The following is a 20,206-nucleotide window of genomic DNA, read 5'->3' on the forward strand; positions in this document are numbered from 1 at the left end:
GCTGATGTGCTAACAGCTTGCTGTGGATTCACACTTGATTCCACACATGCTCTCTTTGTCCCATTTCTGTTTGGATATAACTTGAAAGCCAGCTTGGACCTTATGCTTTTAAATGAGGTTAAAGTGGAATTAAATGAATGCAGTATAAATGTCAAGGAAGCTGTTTAGATCCTAAGTGCATCTTAAGTAACCACAGGCTTTAAAATAAGGGAAGCATATACCTTTAAACAAGGCATGTACTTCCGTTTATCAACCGGGAGAAGAGGGGTGTCGTACCATGTTTCCATTAAAAAGACCACATGATCAGCTGTGTTTGGTGACTCATGTCTAATTCCAGCACTTGAGAAGCGGAAGCAGGAGGATCAACACAAGTTCAAGGCTAGTCTGGTAAACCTAGAGTTCTAGGCCAGCAGGTGCTATGTAGAAAAATCCTGTCTCAAAATAATCCCCTCTCCCATAAAACCAAACCAAACAACAAAAAAGTGTGATCAGTCCAAAGCTGTTCTTTATTAAGGGAGTATATCTGGAAATTACAATAGTCAGGAGACCAAAAAAAAAAAAAAGGACAAAAAAGGACTATACAGAAACCACTTCAGCAAATGAAAAGAACTTGTGGAAAAATCCCTAGAAAGTGTTTTGGGAGCAGCATAGTTCTGGAGGCATGTGAACTTGTAGCAACTAGTTAACCCGTTTGCATCAGTAGATGTGTGCTGAAAGGCAGTCTCAGGAATTGCCTTCAGCCTTCCTCCACAGGCCTTAGACTGTTCCCAAGGATGACTTCAGTGAAGATATAAGTCCATGACCTCTAGGGTCAAAGTCATCAGTTCACGTAGCAACAAGACCCTGAAAAACCCTAGGGATGCTAGCAGCCACATGTCATAGGGTGAGGACCAATTTTGTAAGTTTGAAGGACATGTTTTTGCTTCTAATCAAAAAGGGTATATTGCCTGGTTTATATTCAAAACTGAATAGGCTTGCTGTTCTCAAAGGAAACTGTCCTCCATGTTAGGAAACTTCATCATGAGACTTCAGATACAATGGTTTGGAAAGTTTTCTCAGTTTCTCCTGGGTTTGAAGTCTCCGCCCTCGTAGTGGGATGAGACTCATTGGAGGCAGATGAATCTGAGTGAGAATGACAGGAAGAGTCATAATTAGTGCAGCTTATATTTACTGAGGATTTATAGTTTTTAAGTGCTAAATCTACCACAGACTCATAATGTTTATATTTCTGCCTCCATTTACCTATCCTTATGATAACCTCCTAAAGAATAATTTTTATAGATGAAAAATAGGAAGCTCAGAGAGACTGAATTCTGACTTGTTCAAGATGACACACCAAGTGGTAATTGGATCTGATCCCAGAATCTGGTGTTGAGCTTGTACCCATCTGTGCCACTGTGCCTGGACACAGGAAAAGACCTATAGATCCGTTTAGCAAAATGGCATCCAAGGAAGGAAGAAGAGAAAGGCTACTTGCATACAAAGATGTCAGTGCATGATGGCCATCGGTGCCAACTCAAATGCCTACTGAGGTAGAAAGATGCTTACAATTATGGCTGTGATGGCTACTTTTATGAGGAACCCTGACTAAGAATGAAGCATTTCTGGGTGTATGTGTGGTTATATCCAGATAAGAGCAGTATGTGAATTAGCAGATTCAACAGACTGTCCTCCCTGTGAGGGGCATCCTCCAACCTAGCGGGGACTGATAAGAAGAAAAGGCAAAGGATGGATTCACTTTTCTGCTTCTTGCTCACCTTATTTGAGCTGAGATGTCTCATTTCCCCACCTCTACCCTAGACTGCTATCAACAGCCCCCTTGATTCTCATTAAGACTGCATTATGCCACTTAGCTTTCTCCTGGGCCTTTGCCCCCCCTCCCCATAACTGTATAGTCTGTCTATCTCCCATCCATCCATCCATCCATCCTTCCATCCATATGGATCCATTCTGATCTCCTTCCTACTGGATCTATTTCTCTGAGGAACGCTGACTTGTACAATGATGGCACATTCTTGCTATACATACAATGCAAACATTTAGGATTAAGGTAGAGCTGTATACAAAGATGCTCAGAAGAGAGGGAATAAGTAGGTAATAAAAACAGTAGACTCAGAATTCCATGTATGAAAGAACATATGTGCATGTGTGTATAAAACTAATATTACCAGATAATTAAAGCTGAATTGATAAGTATCAATATCAAGTCAAGAAGTTGGAAACTGGTCATTTTTAAATTACAGTGGCCTCTTTCATAAGGTGGAAAATTTCGCTCTACTTTCTGTAATCTTTTAATATTTGAACTTCACTTCTTAGTATTTAAAAAGCTTGCCTTTTATACTAAAAAAATGATGACAGCCCAAAGAAAAGCTTTGTAAGTGTGAGCTGGTTTCCCCTTCCCCTTTCCCCTTGTGCATCGTGGGAAGCTGCACCAGAAGAGACCAGATGTTCACCGACACAGTGATTTGTTTTGATGGCTGGTGGCGTGAAAGGATAACTTCGACATGCTTCCCACAATGGCTCTAGGCTCCTCAGCAAATATTAGTCCTCATGGTATACATTCTTAGAAATAATTGGGTTGACAAATGCCCAACACCTGTTTACTGGAACCGTACTTACTGGCCGTGGATAAGGGATCTGGTAATGCAGTCCAATCTCAATTCTGGCTGTGCATTCCTGTATACATAGTTTAATCAGCTCTGGGTCTGTGAGCTATTTAAGGAGAAATAAATGACTCATTTAGTATCTTTCTAATAGGGTATAAAATATAGTACCGACTTTCTCAAAACTTCAGGAAAAAAAAAAACTTTTCAGCTCACTAGCCAGGAAATTCAATATTGGTAAATAAAAGTCTCTCTTATCTTCCAATTAACCTTCTTAGGCAGCTCTCTAAAGGTAAGTCTATAAATACAAATAAATAAAGTTAAGTCTATAAATATAAATAAATCCATATGTAGAGAATTAAATATAAAGTTAAGTCTATAAATATAAGTAAATCCATATGTAGAGAATTAGCCATTTAAAAATATTTCTCATTTTATGTAATATGTAATATTTCTCATTTTGTCTATATAATAAGGAGAGTGTACCATGAAACATGGGCCATGGTATGTGTATGCATGTGTGACATCAGACAACAACTTTGTAGAGTTGACTTTTTCCTGTCTTTCTGTGGGTTCTAGGGATTGAGTTCATTTTGTCAAGCTTGTGAGCTAACTACCTTTACCCAGTGAGCCATCTCACTGGCCCTTGATTTTTCTTACACAGGTATCTTTATAAGTTTTGCTTTTTAATTAACATAATTTGAAGCTCTTTTGGTATTCAGACATCAGCAGCCACTCTTCCTGAAAAGTATCAAAACTTTAACATAAAGCTTTATTATAATGTAACCACTTTGCTCCTGATGAGCATTTTGGTTATTTCCAGCCTTTTGCCATTACAAACAGTTCTACAGATCTTTATACATTTTTTTTTTCTCACATGCCAATGTATCAGTGTGAGATGAATTCTCAGAGTGAGAATGCTAAGACAAAGAGGCTATGTAGGTTCATGTGTGCTTCTCACAATATTCCCGTTTCCTTCTAGAGTTTACAACAATGTATGTCCCCATCAACAGTCTGCAAACTTACATTCCCAATGCCAAATGACAGAGCTACTTCACATCCTCCCGGCACTGCAGCACTGACTCTCTAGACCAGTGGTTCTCAACCTTCCTAAGGCTGGGACCCTTTAATACAGTTCCTCATGTTGGGGTGACCCCCAACCATAACATTATTTTCATTGCTACTTCTACCTAATTTTGTTATTGTTATGAATCATAATATAAACATCTGTGTTTTTCTGTGTTCTTAGGAAACCCCTTGTGAAAGGGTCATTTGATGCCCTCAAAGGGGTAGCAACCCACAGGAAGAGAACCACTGCTCTAAAGGAACCTGGCTTTTTAGCAAGAATAAGATACTAGAGAATGGTTTACCTCATATTTTAAACTATAAATTGACTTGTTCATTAGTAAGGGTGAAAAAGGAGTGTTGAAATTCAAGATCAGTCAAATTGTAATCATGTATTTTTAAGTAGAAGAGTGAAATGTTTATTCAGGGGAGGGGGGGGAAGCCACAAAACCAAAAACCCAGAGAGGCAAATCAGGAAGCAGACAAACTTTCATTCTGAGGATGTAAAAAAACAATCAGTACATGGATCTTCTATGCATTTATGAAAGTGCTTCAAAGTAGTGCCAGAATTGCATCAGCCTCAGATGACATGCCAGGTGAAGTCTGGGCCCATGTGTTTTGGAAATTCCAAGGGAGTTCTTGTCCCCTGGTGGTGCTTGGAGTTCCAGGAACAGCAACACAGAGAACTCAGCCAAGTCCCTTAGGGCAGAGGCTCTACTCCCTGACCTCTGTGGCCTCAAAGCTCCAGTGCTGCTGTCCACACTGGGGCTAGAGTCTAACATTGCCATCAGCCTGCTGGGATTCAGAGCCATTAATAAGATACCTTTTGGCTATCAAACTCTTAGTGAGACCAGGTTATAATAAACTGTTTATGTCTACATGAGGAACTGGGGTGGTGGTGAAAAAATCCCTCTGACAAAGATATTGCTAAGGGAGCTACATCTAAACAAGCTCGGGCTAGAGTTCTCCACATTCAGCCTCACAGGCTGCTGCATGATTTTGTGACATGCACCACCACCCTCTGTCCCATCCTTGACCAATCCAGGTCCAGGCTCAAGAATGATTCTGAAATAAATGGAAAACCTAGTCTTGAGTAGCACTCGGACAAGTTCACCTGCTCAGGTTTGCTGGGTATATGCCACGAAATCCTCAGCACCAGGCCAGACCTGTGGAGCCATATCTCCGCCTCCAGCTATCTAAGATACCATCTAAGCAGAACAACTCTGACACATGAAAATACAGAAAAGGCACAGAGGAAGCCAGACGGGTGCTGCATGCCTATAACCTCAGCACTCAGAGGTAGAGGCAAGAGGGCTCTGAGTTTAAAAAAAAAAAAAAAAAAAACTTCTGGATATGACAGGCCTGGTGCAATCATGAATTCACTGCAGCTATGTATGCCTGAATAAGACCCAGGACAGATCAAGACAGTCAACATTCAGCAAAGACGGGAGAGGCACTCATAAGACCCCACCCCTAGCCAAGGAATACTGACAGCTAATGGCTACTGGGGGGATGTGAGTCAGTCCTCTATAAGGACTGTCAATATGCTTGGGTGGAAGCTCCACGCCCATGAGTACACTGGGCAGCACCAAGCACAAACTGCACTAGGTAGCTTATTAAAAAAAGCCAGAGCTGGGGTAGATAGGGTGAATCTGGGAGAAGTTCAGGGGCGAATATTGTAAAAATACATTGTTTGTGTAAATTCTGAAAAGTTTAAAGGTTGGCTGTGCTAATGCACACCTTTAATCCCGTCACTTAAAATAGGCTGGCTGGTGGCTCTCTGTGAATCACAGGACATCCATGGCTACACAGAGAGCCCCTGCATTTTTTTTTAAAGAAGTGTTTAATAAAAATATATTAAAAAACAAAACAATAAAGCATGAAGGCTTCGGGGATTCCTAGAAGAACTTCAGATTGTGAGGGTTCCTTTAGTGGCCATTGTCTTGATTTTGAGTCTAATTGATTTTAAATCTTTTAATCTTTTTATACAGTGTAGTCTGGTATTTGGCACATGATAGGGATATTTTAATGCGGACTAAGAACAAAGTTTTAGACTGGCAGCAGGAGCTACAAGAAAAAAAGAGTGTGGGGCTGGGGGTAGCTGGAGCTCAGGGCTGATAGGTGGAGGTTAGGTTCTTCAGGTGGGTGGTCAGAAACAAAGTCTGGGGCCAGGCATGGTGGTACATGCCTTTAATCCCAGCACTGAGAAGGTAGAGGCAGAGGGATCTATGTGAGTTGGGGACCCGCCTGGTTCCAGGATAGCCAGGGCTAAACAGACTTCATTTCAAAAAACCAAAAGTCTAGGTATTCAAAAGTGGCCTCACTTGAGGTTGGAGCAGAGAAAACAGGCAGGACAGAGTACAGGGGAGAAAGGCAGCAAAGCTAAGTTGGAAGACAACAAGTAGAAGTGGGCAAAGAGGAGCCAGGAACTGTCAGTCACCTTCCATCCCTAGTGCCAGGAAGTTTTCCTGAGGGAAAGCCAGCCAGTGCTGGATGGTTGGTCAGGGTGACTCCAAGTGGCTGCCTGGGGGCTGGGTGTTCAGTTCCGTTAAGCCAGCTGGTAGAAGCCCTGTTTTCTGCGGTACCACTCTGTAGGCCAGAGAGTTTGTAGCTAACTTATCGGACGAGCCCTGTGTCTTTTTCCACATTATAAAATGGGTTTATAATCAGAAGGCTTTGATTGCGTTATGAATAGAGGAAGAGCATTTCACTTTATCCCACCTCTGGGTGTGGCTGATTGTCAGGGTATTGGGATCAGCTCTCACTGGCATGACTTCTGTCACCCGGCTCATAGGGTCTTCTGAAGATGCTGAGCCACTTACTGGCTGGACTGAGACCTGGCTGATCCAAAAGAGGGAAACTGGCTGGGCTTGACTTTCTAGTATTGGCTAAACTGGCAAGCCTAGCCAAGCAGCAGGCTGGGCCCTTTCTGTCTCTGGGAGTTGGAAGGGTCTTCTTCAGTTAAGGTAAGAAATAAATAAACAAATACCACAAGATTCTCTGTTCCTTGCCATTTCCAGATGGGGCCTACTTACATTTTTGTTTTTCTGGAACAGTGTTCTGGCTTCATTTCGTATGTACTGTTTTTCTTTGATGGTGTCTTCCATCTGCCCTGATGCCGCCTGCCATTTCCGTGCAAGCCTGAAAATGCTTCGGTAGAGGATCAGGACTTCTTGCCGTGTTGTCATCTTCGGACCCACCAGAGTAGCTGGAGGAAAATCTACATAGAAATGCAGTTTGATAATAGGCAGCCAGGCAGATGTACAGGTTTTTTTTTTGTTGTTGCTTATTTGGTTGGTTGGTTTTTCCAGACAGGGTTTCTCTGTGTAGCCTTGGCTGTCCTGGACTTCTACACCAGGCTGGCCTCAAACTCACTGTCATTCACCTGCCTCTGAGACATACAGTTTTCGAATCAAGACTTAATTAGTCTAGAAATAACTGCCCCTGTTCAGCAGATCTGTGTCTAGCATTACCAGAATGGCATAGAGGAAACATCAATGAGAAATCAATTTTGCTCTCTTCTCCCATCCTCTTGCTGTTATTTATTTATTTACTTAATTTTATTTTATTTTGTTTTTTTGAGTGAGGGATCCTTTGTGTAGCCTTGGCTATCGTGAAATATACTCTGTAATCCCTGCTGGCCTTGGACTCACAGAGATCCGCCTGCCTCTGCCTCCCAAGTGCTGGGACTAAAGGCACCACCACTGCCTGGCTATCATCTCCTTTATTTTTGAGACAGTCTTATAAGCTAGTCCTGGCTAGCCCGAAAAGCCATATATAACCCAGATCAGCTTCAAACTCATGATCCATCCTGCCTCAGCCTCCTAAACAGTAGGATTACAGACCTTCGCTGGCAATTGAGAAGGCAACTGAGGGTTGTCTAATTTGCTGTTTGCTATGAGCCCACTTGTACAAACAAGAACAAGTCTACTTTATTATTTTTTAAAACCAGACTGACTAGAATACCTCAGAAATGATGGTTTCAGTCTCTGTGCTGATAAGTTTACATGGCAGACCTGAATGCTTAGAAGGCATATTTTAGCTTGCTTTGTTGAGATGGGGTTCCACCATGTGATACTGGCTGGTCCAGAACTTGTTTTTTTTTTTTGGGGGGGGGGGTGTCTCATATAAACCAGATTGGCCTATCCTGAACCTCCTATCGCTACCAACCAAGTAAAGCAGTATTTGTTCCAAAGCGCTGGCCAGCATTAGGCATCCCTAAAATAAGGGCCTAGAGAGAGATGCCAGCTTTTCTGATAGTTTTGTTTTTTGAGGCAGGGTTTCTCTGTGTAACCTTGGCTTTGTACACTAGGCTGGCCTCAAACTCACAAAGATCACGAGCCTCTGCCTCCCGAGTGCTGGGATTATAGGCATGTGCCACCATGCCCAGCTGCTTTCATGATAGTTTAAGACTAGTTAAGAGGACTAGGCATGGTAGCATAGGCCTGTCATCTCAGCACTCAGAAGGCTGAGGTAGGACATGTCTTTAAAAATAGTAACATTTAATGCTTTTATAACATGAAATCTTAAGTGACAGTTACCATTTTTGAGACTGTGGTTACCATATAAGCCAAACAGAATCAGTCTCAAGGTTCAGCTTTACCCAGAGGCTGTAAAGTTGTGATTTCTCTTAGTTTAGAAAACATTTTTTCCAAACTGCTTCCTTGACCAATAAGAATGGTACAACTGAAGATCTTTCTCATGACTGAAGAGCTTTTTCTATGAAATACCACCAGTGGGCATGGTCAAATGAGAACTGACTTAAGTATACAACTTCAAGCAATGTCTTTTCTGTAAATTTTTATTACTTTTATTTTTACAAAATATTTCAGACACAAAAAGACAGAGAATAACATGATAGCTACATACAATAAGCTTTGAAGAACAAGTTATGGAAATACTTGATACCCCCATTGGACCCTTTCTAAAGCAATCCTTTTTTTTTTCTTTTTTTTTCTTTTTTGAAATGGGCTGGCCTTGAAATCATAAAGAATTGCCTCCCTCTGCTTCCAGGATGCTAAGATTAAAGGTACATATCACCATGAGTGGCATCTCTTCTTGTTGAAGATACCACCACTCATCATGAAACTTTTACATTTATTATAATACAAGACAGTTTTACAAGCTTAGAACTTCATATAGGTTCTGTAAGTTTTTTTTTTTTTCTCATTAATTTGCAAGGCTCATTCACATTGTCATACTGAGCTCTAATTTTGACATCATTGCTGCAGGTCACTCCACTCTGCCAAGAGATCCCAAGAGGTCTATTCTGTTGATGGATATTTTATAACTTATGTAAAACTTCAGCCTATTTGAAGAACTTGAGAGAAAATACCAAGGGGGGGAGGGGGAAGACAAGTCCCTGAAGTTCTTAGTCAGATTTAGAATAATGACTACTATGCTGTCTTAGACAAGAGGACCAGCTGGAAAGACAGATCTGATGAGTAAGCAGAAGAGTCAGGCGCTTGGACACGTCCATGAGTCCTGAGTTGTTCCCCCCCCCCATAAACAGGCTTGTCGGGATTGGGAAGGAGGCCTAAAGGCAGCCACTTAGGAACACAATCCATTTCCAACTCCTTACCTGGGGCTGGAATACTTTAGGATGGTCCTTATAATATTCCCAGCTGCTAAAACATGATAAGAGCAGGAGGGATATATTTATCTATATACATACAGATATAAAAATCCCAAGCACCTTCTTTGTGGATGATTGTCCCTCTTATTTACCCCTGACCCTGGTAACTTTTCGTGAGCCATACAGAGAGAACTAAGGCTTGCCCATGTAATGAAAAGCTTGAAAGCATCACTTCCCCCATCTAAAGGTCAAACTTACACACAACACCATCCATGATGCTTCACAGGAACCATGCTTAAAGGCATTCGTAAAAGCCAAGTGAGAACATCGCGGGTGAGGCAAACCTAGATGAGATGAGGACATTTTTCCTGGTAAGGAAAGAGGTTTCTGAGTTTCTGGCTCTCCCTATAATTCCATGGTTTCATCTGAAAATACGTGAGTCAGTTCCTGTGAGGGGCAGTAGCATCACCTAATGATTGCTTCAATTCCCTGTCATTAACAGATGAAACTTCCTTGACTTTCAGATACTGGCGAAGGAAAGCGAAGGTCAAGCATATAAAAAACCTAGCAAATTTTTCATGGCTTGACTTTAATTGGTTTTCTTCTACTACTCTAAGAACTCTGATCATAAGTCATAGCATGACACACAAGACCTGTAATTACGTTACTCAAATGCTAACAACACTTAATAAGACTACTTTGAAAATACTTTAATTAGTGTGTGTTTTGAAAACTAGTCCAGAAAAGAAGATAGAGGATGATTCTCCAACATCAGATGACCCAAAAAATCCAACTCACAAAGACTACTAGAGAGAAAAGTCAAGGCTGTCTTCACTACCAAGTACATGAACAGGTACAGCCTATTATTTCTAAGTCTTGGAAGAAAAGCCAAGAAGAGAGAAAAATGCATCTTTACTTGTTTTCTTATTGGGTTTCTTTCAGTTCTTTACCCGGGGGCAGGGGAGGACCATGATCTTGACTTTGGGGTGCATACCCATATTGTTCCCTCTTCACTAATCTTTATTTTTTTGTAAGACAAGATCTCACTATACAGCTCCTGAGAGAAAATACCAAGACAACAAGGTAGACTAGGCTGGCAGCAAACTCACATAGATCCACCTTTTCCTATGTGCTGAGATTAAAGATGCAGATGTACCACACTGACCTGATCTCTTTTTAACTTGACCACCTCTCTATTCATCCTTTAGCCTCTCGTGAAACACGCACATCTCAGAAAACCCTTCACTCTCCCTAAGCTCTCCTTAAACACACACACTGCGTTAGGAATCAACTGAATCTTGATAGCTGTTCTTTATAGGACCCATCACTCAAGTTCTGGTTTATTAATGTCTATTTTCCTCCAACAGACTCTAATCTTTATGGGGCCAGTTACTACATCTGTCTTATTTACTGCTGAAATCTCAGCACCTAGAAAGGTTATATACTAGGAATTCAACACATGTTTTCTGAAAACATGAGAATATTTGATGCTACAAAAAGCTTGAGATTTGCAAACTGAATTATAAAAAAAAAATCATAAAAAATTTAAAAGTGCTTTTCTTTTTGTATCTTTCTCCTTGGTCTTTTCTAGAAAGCAACTTATTTACTAAAGTTGCTGTTTCCTGAAGGTTTTCTTACTCAAGAATTTAATGGCTTTAAACCAACATTCTTCTCTGGACGAATGCAGGAAGCCTTTATCCTTATTTACAGTTGGTCAAGGGTTGATCTGATATATGGTGAGGTCTGCTGGATGTTCCCCTTAGGCAATGTAAGGAATAGTCACTGTTTAGACATCAGAACCTTAAAATGGTCATGAGGTCTATTCTTAAAGAATTTCTCCAAAGTTCTATGACATTTAGTCTGGATCGACACTACTTGATATATTTATTCCTTTTTATACCTTTAACTTCCAAATTCCAGGATTTAAAAAGAAAATACAAGTATGGTTGGAAGGAATTGTGACTGGAAGGTGGCTTCTTTTTAAAAGTTGTACTGCCTATATTGCAGAGTACTAAAATGAAATTTGTTATTGAGTGCGCATTTTCTAAAAGTCTGGCACATTTCCGCTGCTAGTGTGATCTGGCCTCTGGTCCTCAGCTGGGAGAGATCCCTAATGCAGACATCTCAAAATTTGATTGTGGAGGTGATTTTAGATACATAATACTCACATTTATTAGCTGTCATTACTTTAATGTATACTGCAATGACCCATCAAACCTATGATATAGATTTTTGTGTGATGTAGGGTTGGCTATGAATAAATATATTCAGAAAAATTCTAGGTAGGGTATGATGCTCATACTTGTAATCCTGACACTCAGAAGGCTGAAGAGGGACTGCCACAAGTCTGGGGCCAGCCTGGGCTACAAAGTGAGTACTACCCCAGCCAAAAGTACATAGCAGGACCCTGTCACACTGTCAAGCCTATGCTTGTCTTGGCTGACCCTTCCATGCTGAATACCTCTTTTCTACTGGTCATCTCTCTTCATATGAGAAATACCTATACACTACCAAATCTTCCCAGGGCACTCTCTCCCTGGGACCTAGCACATGCCACCTATTGATCTCTTTTGCAGTTTTATCCTTGATTTTCCTGCCTAACTCCTGGAGAGCAGAAACTCTGTCCTGTTCATTACAGAAACAAACAAACAACAAACAAACAACAACAACAGGTACATTTGCTTTGCATTTACCATGGGCTTCACTCTCTCCCAGGTACTTTACATTTAAGTCTGAAAACATCTCGGCAATTCTGTAGGCAGAGGTTAACTTCTATTCTCATTTTACAGAGGAACCTGATGGAGAGAGAGAGATTAAGAAGTGTGTCCAAAGTCATGCTACTAGAAATAGGCAGGGCCAGTATTCAAATCCTACCACCTGGAGTCAGGGCCCAGCTATTTGACTAGAGCTCAGAATGGCATGGAGACTAATAAGGGGAAGTGAAGGGGAGGCTGGTATAGGGAAGGGGCAGCAGGAACAAAGCTCTGGGGCAGGCCTAGGGCAAAGTTAAGTGTAAATGCACGTGAGGACCTGTCAGGGAGGCCACAGGTCAACACAATCCAGCACTGATGGCAGAGTAGGCCTGTGAAGAAGTTTGCATTCAAAGACAATAGGAAGACACCAGCATATTTTGTGAAGCAAGGGGGAACAACATGGTCTGTTTTCCATTGTTGAACATGTGCTGGAATCAAACTGCATCACTCTTAACAGAGGATGAAATGTGAGATTTGCCTGATGTCACCTGATGGAGAGTCAGGATGAAGATCCTCAAAAGTTGAGTGATTATTTCCTGTCTGACCACAAGCTTTCCTGTTTATATTTTGGAGCCAATAATGGGGACTCCTAATGGGCAGCGATCAATCAAGAAACAAAGATAAAGCAAAGCCCCTGAAAACACGCACTCAGCTCGCCATTGGCTGTGAAGGACTGAAGTACAGAGAAAAAGACCTGGAGAGGCTCCAGAAACAAACTAGGCACGTCAAACATGCCTAGGCGCTGGGTATGTCCCAATCTAGTTTTACAGGAGGCCAGCAGACAGATTGCTAGCATTTGGAGCCAAATCAACCACACTGTTTTTCTTACCTTTGGAGAACTTTCCTACCATTTTTAGAAAGCTCACTGCAGCATGAACATTTCAGAGCTTCAAAAATATTGTTGGGTGGTGGCAGTACATGCCTTTGATACCAGCAGAGGCAGGCAGATTTCTGTAAGTTCAAGGCCAGCCTGGTCTACAATGTGAGTCCAGGACAGCCAGAGCTTTGTTATACAGAGAAACCCTGTCTTGGATAACAAAACAAAAATAACAGCAAAAAAAGTGTATGTGTGTGTGCACCTGAGCATATGTATGTGCATGAGCTGGAGGAGGTCTGAAGAGGAACTGGATTCCCAGAAATGGAGTTATAGATGGCTGTGAGTCACCATTTAGGTGCTGGTAACTAATACTAGGTCCTCTGCTTTTAACCCCTGAGCCATCTTTCTAGTCCCATTTAGGAATTTAAAAGACAATTCCCTTTCCACAGATGAAGTTTATAGAAGTGTGACTCCGGTCTCAAGAATGTCAAAATTCCAGCTACTGAACTCTCTGAGGCTTTGCTTTCTCTTGAATAAAGACGTCTGCAGTACAAAAAGAAGGGACAGAAAGGAAAAGGAGGAAAAATCCATTCTAATCCATTAAGACATGACACTAGAATTTGATTTTTCCTCTCATCACAGCTCACTATAGTCAAAATTTCCCTCTCAAGTACTCCATGATTTGGAGTGGGGATGGGGAAAGCTATGAAGTTTACCCAGACAAAATCAGTCCTGTTTCTCTACTTTAGAAATGGCACCCCTCCTTGCCTTGTGAAGCCCCCAAATCATATAACCAGAATATCCTTTGCTCACCTGTTGCTTTTTCTGCCTATTCCTTAGCCTCCTATCAGTGCATCTTTCTAATGCAGGGACTCAGGCAGTGTCCCTGTGTTCAACCCTAGCATCTCTACCTTACCCCTCTCTATCATATTCTACTTTTCTTTAACTTTTAAAGGTTGATTTTATTTATTTAGTGTGTACACATGGGTGCATGTTTGGGGACACATGCATGCCAATGTGTGCTACTGGAGGTCAGAGGACAACTTGTGGGATTAGGTCTTTCCTATCATGTATATCCTAGGGATGAAACTATGGTTGCCAGGTTTGGTGGCAGGAACCTTTATACATTGATCTATCTTGCTGGCTAATTTTCTATTTAACTGGACCTTTCTTCTTTCATTGTTTGTGAATTTATCAGGAGAGGCGGTAATGTCAAGAGGACCAGACGGGAATCTCATTCCTTATACTTCTGGGCCGGATACACACTTGGGGCATGAGAAACACAGAAAAATAAATGTATACACACAAAATGGTCATCAGTAATATTCATTTTCATCCTGATATATACACCATAACATTTGGAGCAGAGTTCCCAATTAATTAATGTCCAAAAGGTGGGTCACTAAGATGGATCAGCAGGTAAAAGCACTTGCTGTACAAGCCTGACAACCCAAATTTGATCCCTGGAGCTGACTCCACAAAGTTGTCTCCCAAAGTCCACATGTGCACTTATGAATAAGTATATTTTTGTTTTTTGAGACAGGGTATCTCTGTGTAGTCCTGGCTGTCCTAGAACTCACTCTTTAGACCAAGCCCGCCTCTGCCTCCGCCTCCCAAGTGCTGGGATTAAAGGAGTGTGCTACCACCACTGAGCTAATTGAGTAAACTTTAACAAAAGATTTCAGGGCACTGGAAACAACTCGGTGCTGTTTAGGGGAGGCTTATGGTTTAAAAGAGAGCTCTTAAGTACACCGCCTTAACCACTCAGCCACTCTGGAACCTCAAAAGAGAGCTCTAAGACTCATACCAATGATACAACCCTTACTTCTTTTAAGGCCAGTCATGGTTTGTTCACTAGCCTGAAAGGCCCTATTTCTGGGAAGCTTAGAACCAATGAAAACAGAAAACTGTTGATTTTATGGCTTGTTTTTTTTCTCTTGAAAATTAATCATTTTGGGGACTAAGGTACATTGTATCCAATGATCTGATTTTAAAACCAACCCAGAAAACTGTAATTTAAAGCATTTGTCATCTTGGGAATGGAAATGCTGGTGTTTTTGTTTGTTTTGTTTTGTTTTGTTTGATACAAGATCTCTCTATTATGTGGCTGTGTTCCAGAACTTGCTATGTAGACCGGGCTGGCCTCAAATTCAGAGAGCCTTTACCTCTGCCTGCCTTCTAAGCGCTGGGATTAAAGGTGTGCGCTAACATTCCCAGCCCTGAGATTCTTTTGATAATGCCCGAATCCACGTTCACTGGGCTCAGCCTGTGCCTCAGTTTCTTAGAGTGTAAAAAAGTTTCTTCTTTGGCAGCACTAGGTATTGTATATACAAGGCACACACCTCTGAACTATACCCCCCAGTTGTCCTTTTACTTTTCATTTTGCGATAGGTCTCACCATGTTGCTCAAAGTGGCTTTGAACTTGCTCCATAACCCAAGAAGGGCCTTGAACTTTTGATCCTCAAGAACAGCTGGGATTATAGGTTTGTACTGCCAAGCTTTACTTGTGCCTCAAGGTTCTTAAATGTAATATGTAACCACAGAACGTTTCTTGGAGTTGTAAGTTTTATTCATGATATTCCATTAAAATATTTAGCACTAGAAAGTAAAGGTACAAGTTACCTGAATAAAAGGAAATGAGAATAGTGAGGCCTTTTACCTATGGTAAGCTTTGTCTGCAGAGAATGGAAAAGTGTGTGGCCTGTTAGTGAGTTTGCTGCTTTGTGGTCGTAATGGATTTTCCTAAAGCTATTTCCCGCTGATCATTAATAATCCCTGTATAGTAAAGGGCTATTGTTCTTCGGTATGAGTAAATAACCCTGCTGGAGACACTGCTTATCTTCAGACCACAATGCCTGCTTCTTACTGGAAATGTAACACAGGTGCCAACACTGAAGGCACGACTAAGCTTTCCTTCCTATGTCTCTTCCTTTATCTCTTTCTAACTTTTTACCATTGGTGCTCTTTTCTCCTAGAGCTATTGTAGTCCCTGCTTTCTGTCAGACACTGGCTGGTACACTGAATATACTGAATGATTTTCTTGTCATAACAACTGAACAATCTTCAAGTGAAACTGTACCCCACAGGTCCCTAGTCCCCTAGCTTCCTTCCACACACACACACAATGGGCTGTTTCCTGTCCTAGATTTAGCTTTTAGTTATTGGAATCTGAAGAGGGAAGTAATCTGAAGTAATACCACACATTTGTGCAATTCTCAGGACATGCTCATTTAATGAACTTCATACCACAATGATTTATGAAACAGCATTTTTTATGCAAAAAAAAATCAGAGATATACCATACCAGGGAAAGAGGTAAAGGATACTTTTATCAAAGGGAAAATGAAATTAGGTTAGACTATGAAACATGGGAAGTCAGTAGGACGAAGGGGAAATCCAAAATACCAACACCAAGAAGATTTCTATAGTAAATATCCAAAGCAGAGCAACAGGAGACAAACATTCATCCTAAAGACAGATGTTCCTCGACTTGCAGATAGTGCTAGGTCCTGATAGTCTCCTAAACTAAAGACATCTTATATGGAAAGTGTTTTTAACATAGCTAATGCATTCAGTGTCACAGCCTACCACCACAGTACCCCAAAGTCTTGGTTCTGTTGAGACAGGGTCTCACTAGGTAGCTCTGGATGTACTGAAACTTCTAATAAAACTCACAGAAATCCTTCTGCCTCTGGGATTAAAGGTATATACTAGTATACCTACCAAGCGAGAGAGCACAAGTCTTGGTTCTTCAACCTCATGGCTGACTGGGAGTGAGCCTGGCGGCTGCTGACCAACATTACAACTATTTCTAGTTTAGGAAAAGATTAAAATTCCAAGAACAGCTTCTAGAGAATGTATCATTTTCACATCACTGAAAAGTTGAAATAATTTTTATGTTGGGAGCCATCAGTGTATCATGACAGCAAATGAGCACACATCAAGATTATATGCATACAGGAGACTGAGCCAACATTAAGAGGAGGTATGTCAGTCAAACAGTCAACTTATTCAAGACAGAAATTCTAAGTGGAAGTCAATTTATAGTTCCTCAATTCAAAATAAATGGGTATGTTATTCCTCACCAGAATGTTGTTTACTGAGACAAGGTTTTATTCTAGAACCCTGACTAGACTGGAACTCTTGATGGTAAACAGGCCTGCCCTCTTGATGATTCTCTTGCTTCAGCATCCTAAACGCTGGGATTATAGGCACATGCCAGCATATTTTAAGAAACAAAGGAAAGAGTTAGCCAGAGGTGTTAAAAACCAGTTATCTAAACTCAGCTGTGAGAGATACTTGGGAAGAGCTGGGAACAAGGCAATGTGGAGACCGTCAGACAGGACCTTCCACCCTTACAGAAAGCCCAAATACTAATTTAAAGCCCTGCTTTATGACATTCTTCTAAGAAACTGGATTAGAAAATTGCAAAATGCCTTTGATGGATGCTGGGTATGATATACCACTACACCTTTAATCCCAGCCTTCCCAGTTCAAGGCCAGCCTTCTACAGAGCAATTCTAGGACAGCCAAGGCTACACTGAGAAACCCTGTCCTGAAAAATAAAAACAAATAAAAAGGCTTTGGTGACAACACTGGACACAACTGAGAATTTCTGACTCTACATCCAGACACAGCATCCTGCATCAGAGACCATGTTTTCAGAACATTCTCCGAAAAATCTCTATGAACAAACTCAATTGAACAACTTTATATAGTTGGGCCCAACAGTCCCTTTTGCTAGACTATCTGGCTTTACTTGTGAGGAATGACTGACACTCGGAGTCCTTAAATTCTTTCAGTTCTTTAATCCAACGATGAACAAAAGAACTGCCTACAGTAGAACTCTTCTGTTCCTCTATCCAACAGGGCAGACATCCCCTGCAGCCACATGCAGCTACTGAACATCTGGAATCTGTGTCTAGGGAACTGTTATTTAGTCACATGTGACTACTAGCACATATGGACAGCATGGTTCTCAGGTCAATTACAAATCAAATGTCAGCTTGGGAGTGGGCGTGAGGAGAGATGCTTTTGTCATGACTTGTTGCAGACGCCACAAAGGGCAAGCAACTCTTCAGCTTCAGCTGAATAAGGATTCTAGGAACCTCATACTGGTGTTGTCAGACTGTCCGATTTTCCAAATGGAGCCAAAAAAATCTGCATTCTGATGTTCAATTTTTAAAAGCTGGCAAGCAGATTTTTAAAAAGAAGAATTTAAATCATGTTGCGGGCAGAACACTATGCTTGTAGGCATTATCTGTCTCGCCAGCTTGCAACTTTTAATCTAGGCCAACCCTATCAGCTCGAAGAATAGGGCCTTTTTCCAAGGCCACTCTATCAGTGGCAGATCCAGGAACAAAACCCAGGCTTTCTGATACCCTTTCCATTGAGATTCACTGTCACGGTGGTGGCATCTGCAGCAGTAGGGACAAAACTCACTTTGTAAGAATGACAAGGCTGAGGCAGGGGTGGGTGGCTCACACTTGTAATCTCAGCACTCGAGGCAGAGGCAGGTGGATCTCGTGAGTTTGAGGCCAGCCTGATATACAATTGGGACTACATAGAGAAAGCAACAACATACAAACAAAATAACAAAACAAAACAGACAGTCCTTTGGGAAAGGCAAACATGTTAACCAATATTTATCAAGAAACCAGGTAATGCATAGATAACTTCTGTGCAAGGTCAAGAGCACTGATAGCAGAGAGGGCAGGAAGAGATTGGAGCCAGCTTTCAAGGAATGGCTCTCTCTCATTGTGATCCTAGGGCTCATTTTTGAGGTGTTAGTCTTGTTGAGCTTCCTATTGGCTACTACCCCGCTGGGTGGTTTCTAAATGTGAGGGGACCTAAGGAATTTGGGAACTTTCCTCATCTACTACCTGTTTCAAGGTCTAGGAATATACACTACAGTTATCATCTCCACCCATGACTTTCTTCCGACTTGTCTACCTCATTTCTGGACATCTTCATTCAGGCTGTAAAATGACTGTTGGCATAAGTTCAAGAGAGCTTATGATATTCCTTCCTCAAACTGTTTTCTCAAGGGAGGCATCTTTGGTTCCACCCTCTCCCACACATTTCATATCCAATTCAGCGGTCAGTCCATTATGCTCAAGCTCCCAAATATATTATGAATCAATCCCCTTATTTCCGTATTTTTTTCAACTCTCCCATGGCCTTAGGAACAGTCCTTTACCTTCTCTATCCAGCAGCATTTTTGAAAAAATGTAAATAAGGTCTGGTCACTGACTACACTTCAAGAAGTAATACGAAGGCCAAACCATTGCTATTTCTGCAACTCCAAGAAAGCCTCCAGTCTCTTCTGCCTTTTGTTTTAAGCGTTATCCCTTTGGTAGTTTTCTCCGCCTAGAACGTTTCTTCCTTCTCCCATTCTCTTTTCCTCTTAAACCCTGGAGAGGCCTTTTCACCACTCCATCCAGTTTGGGGCACCTGCTATCTTCTGCAGTCATTTGCTTATTAACGAAAAGTTCAGGAAGAAGGCTTCCTTCTTTTTGCCATGTGCTCAGCTTGGTAATGAAACTAGCCTTCCTTGTCACCTGAAGTCTGATTCTTACATCCGGGTTCCTTTGGGTGGCCCTTCTAAAGGCAGGCATCTCGGCAGCCTCCTAGAACTGGCCCCATCGCCTTCCATTTATATTCGAAAAGTCTGAAGGGTCTCAAGCCAGACCTCGCCCACGTGCCACTTCCCTTGGGCAGATCTCCCGAGGCCAGCAGCAGCGTTGACACCAAGCTGCCCTCACGAGGCTGGGGTCACACAGGCGCATCTCCTAGCAACCCCACACCGGCACCTCATCCCTGCCCCAAGGAAGCCAACCCCTTTCCCCAGTGCCCCGCGACTAGAGTCGGCGTCTCCATCCTTACACTCACTGGGCGTCAGTCCTGCCTTCCCCCACCTACGGGAGACAGCTGGGAGGAGGCGGTGCCAGGAGCTCTGCCGAGCCTTGGCCACGCCAGGATCCATCCAGCAGGTCCGGTAGGCCAGGTCGGGCCAAACCACCGAGCGGACCGCTGTGGGAGCATGAGGCCCAGGTCAGAGGTCGTCTCAAACCTCCTCAGACTTCTAGCTCTAGCCTACTCCCCGCCCCAGTCGACAACACGGCTAACCTCCCTCTCCTCTTGCTTTCGCTTTCACCCTTTCGTTCCCCCCTTCCCCCATTTCCAGTAAGAAAATGGCCTAGCCCAGCTCCTCCAAGCCCACCCTCCGCCTCTCCCCATCTTGCCCTTACTTGGAGACAGCTTCGGACGTCCTCGCGTACGCCGTGACGTCACCCTCCTCGTTCCCGTCCCCGCCCCTCTCCCATTCTCTCCCTCCTGGAGCCAGCGGCCGGCGGGGTTACCGGAAGTGATGATGCAGGAGGCGATGGAGGG

The 20,206-nt window shown here is 42.3% G+C and overlaps 2 protein-coding genes across 8 annotated transcripts in view; one reads left to right on the top strand and one right to left on the bottom strand.

Moving 5' to 3' along the window:
- Window positions 1-483: 483 nt before the first annotated feature.
- Window positions 484-20,204, bottom strand: Lyrm1 (LYR motif containing 1). 7 transcript variants are annotated; one of them, XM_021635661.2, is made up of 5 exons: window positions 20,065-20,107; window positions 11,937-12,038; window positions 6,704-6,888; window positions 2,620-2,712; window positions 484-1,122 (listed from the first exon to the last, which is right to left on the bottom strand). In XM_021635661.2, the coding sequence occupies exons 2-5, from the start codon at window positions 11,983-11,985 to the stop codon at window positions 1,006-1,008; spliced, it is 444 nt and encodes a 147-aa protein (XP_021491336.1). In that variant the 5' UTR covers window positions 11,986-12,038; window positions 20,065-20,107; the 3' UTR covers window positions 484-1,005. The 7 variants fall into 7 exon arrangements, with proteins under 7 accessions (XP_021491336.1, XP_060222922.1, XP_060222921.1 ...); XM_060366939.1 differs by lacking the exon at window positions 20,065-20,107 and adding an exon at window positions 19,706-19,839; XM_060366938.1 differs by lacking the exon at window positions 20,065-20,107 and adding an exon at window positions 19,700-19,794.
- Window positions 19,789-20,206, top strand: part of Dcun1d3 (defective in cullin neddylation 1 domain containing 3) — a 43,618-nt gene continuing 43,200 nt past the window's right edge. Inside the window, exon 1 of the mRNA XM_021635659.2 lies at window positions 19,789-19,867. The gene's annotated coding sequence lies outside the window, so the exon portion shown is untranslated. The remainder of the gene's footprint in view (window positions 19,868-20,206) is intronic.

The sequence above is a fragment of the Meriones unguiculatus genome, chromosome 14, assembly GCF_030254825.1.
Source record: "Meriones unguiculatus strain TT.TT164.6M chromosome 14, Bangor_MerUng_6.1, whole genome shotgun sequence".
Lineage (NCBI taxonomy): Eukaryota > Metazoa > Chordata > Mammalia > Rodentia > Muridae > Meriones > Meriones unguiculatus.

Bases quoted from the DNA above. Each gene is read 5' to 3' on its own strand.
- Lyrm1 (XM_021635660.2), bottom strand. From the start codon at position 19,799: ATGGATCCTGGCGTGGCCAAGGCTCGGCAGAGCTCCTGGCACCGCCTC. The intron at 6,889-19,699 runs GTAAGGATGGAG...ATTTCTATGTAG, and splicing joins AGGACTGACGCCCAGTGAGT to ATTTTCCTCCAGCTACTCTG. The intron at 2,713-6,703 runs GTAAGTAGGCCC...CTCCTTAAATAG, and splicing joins TGTTCCAGAAAAACAAAAAT to CTCACAGACCCAGAGCTGAT.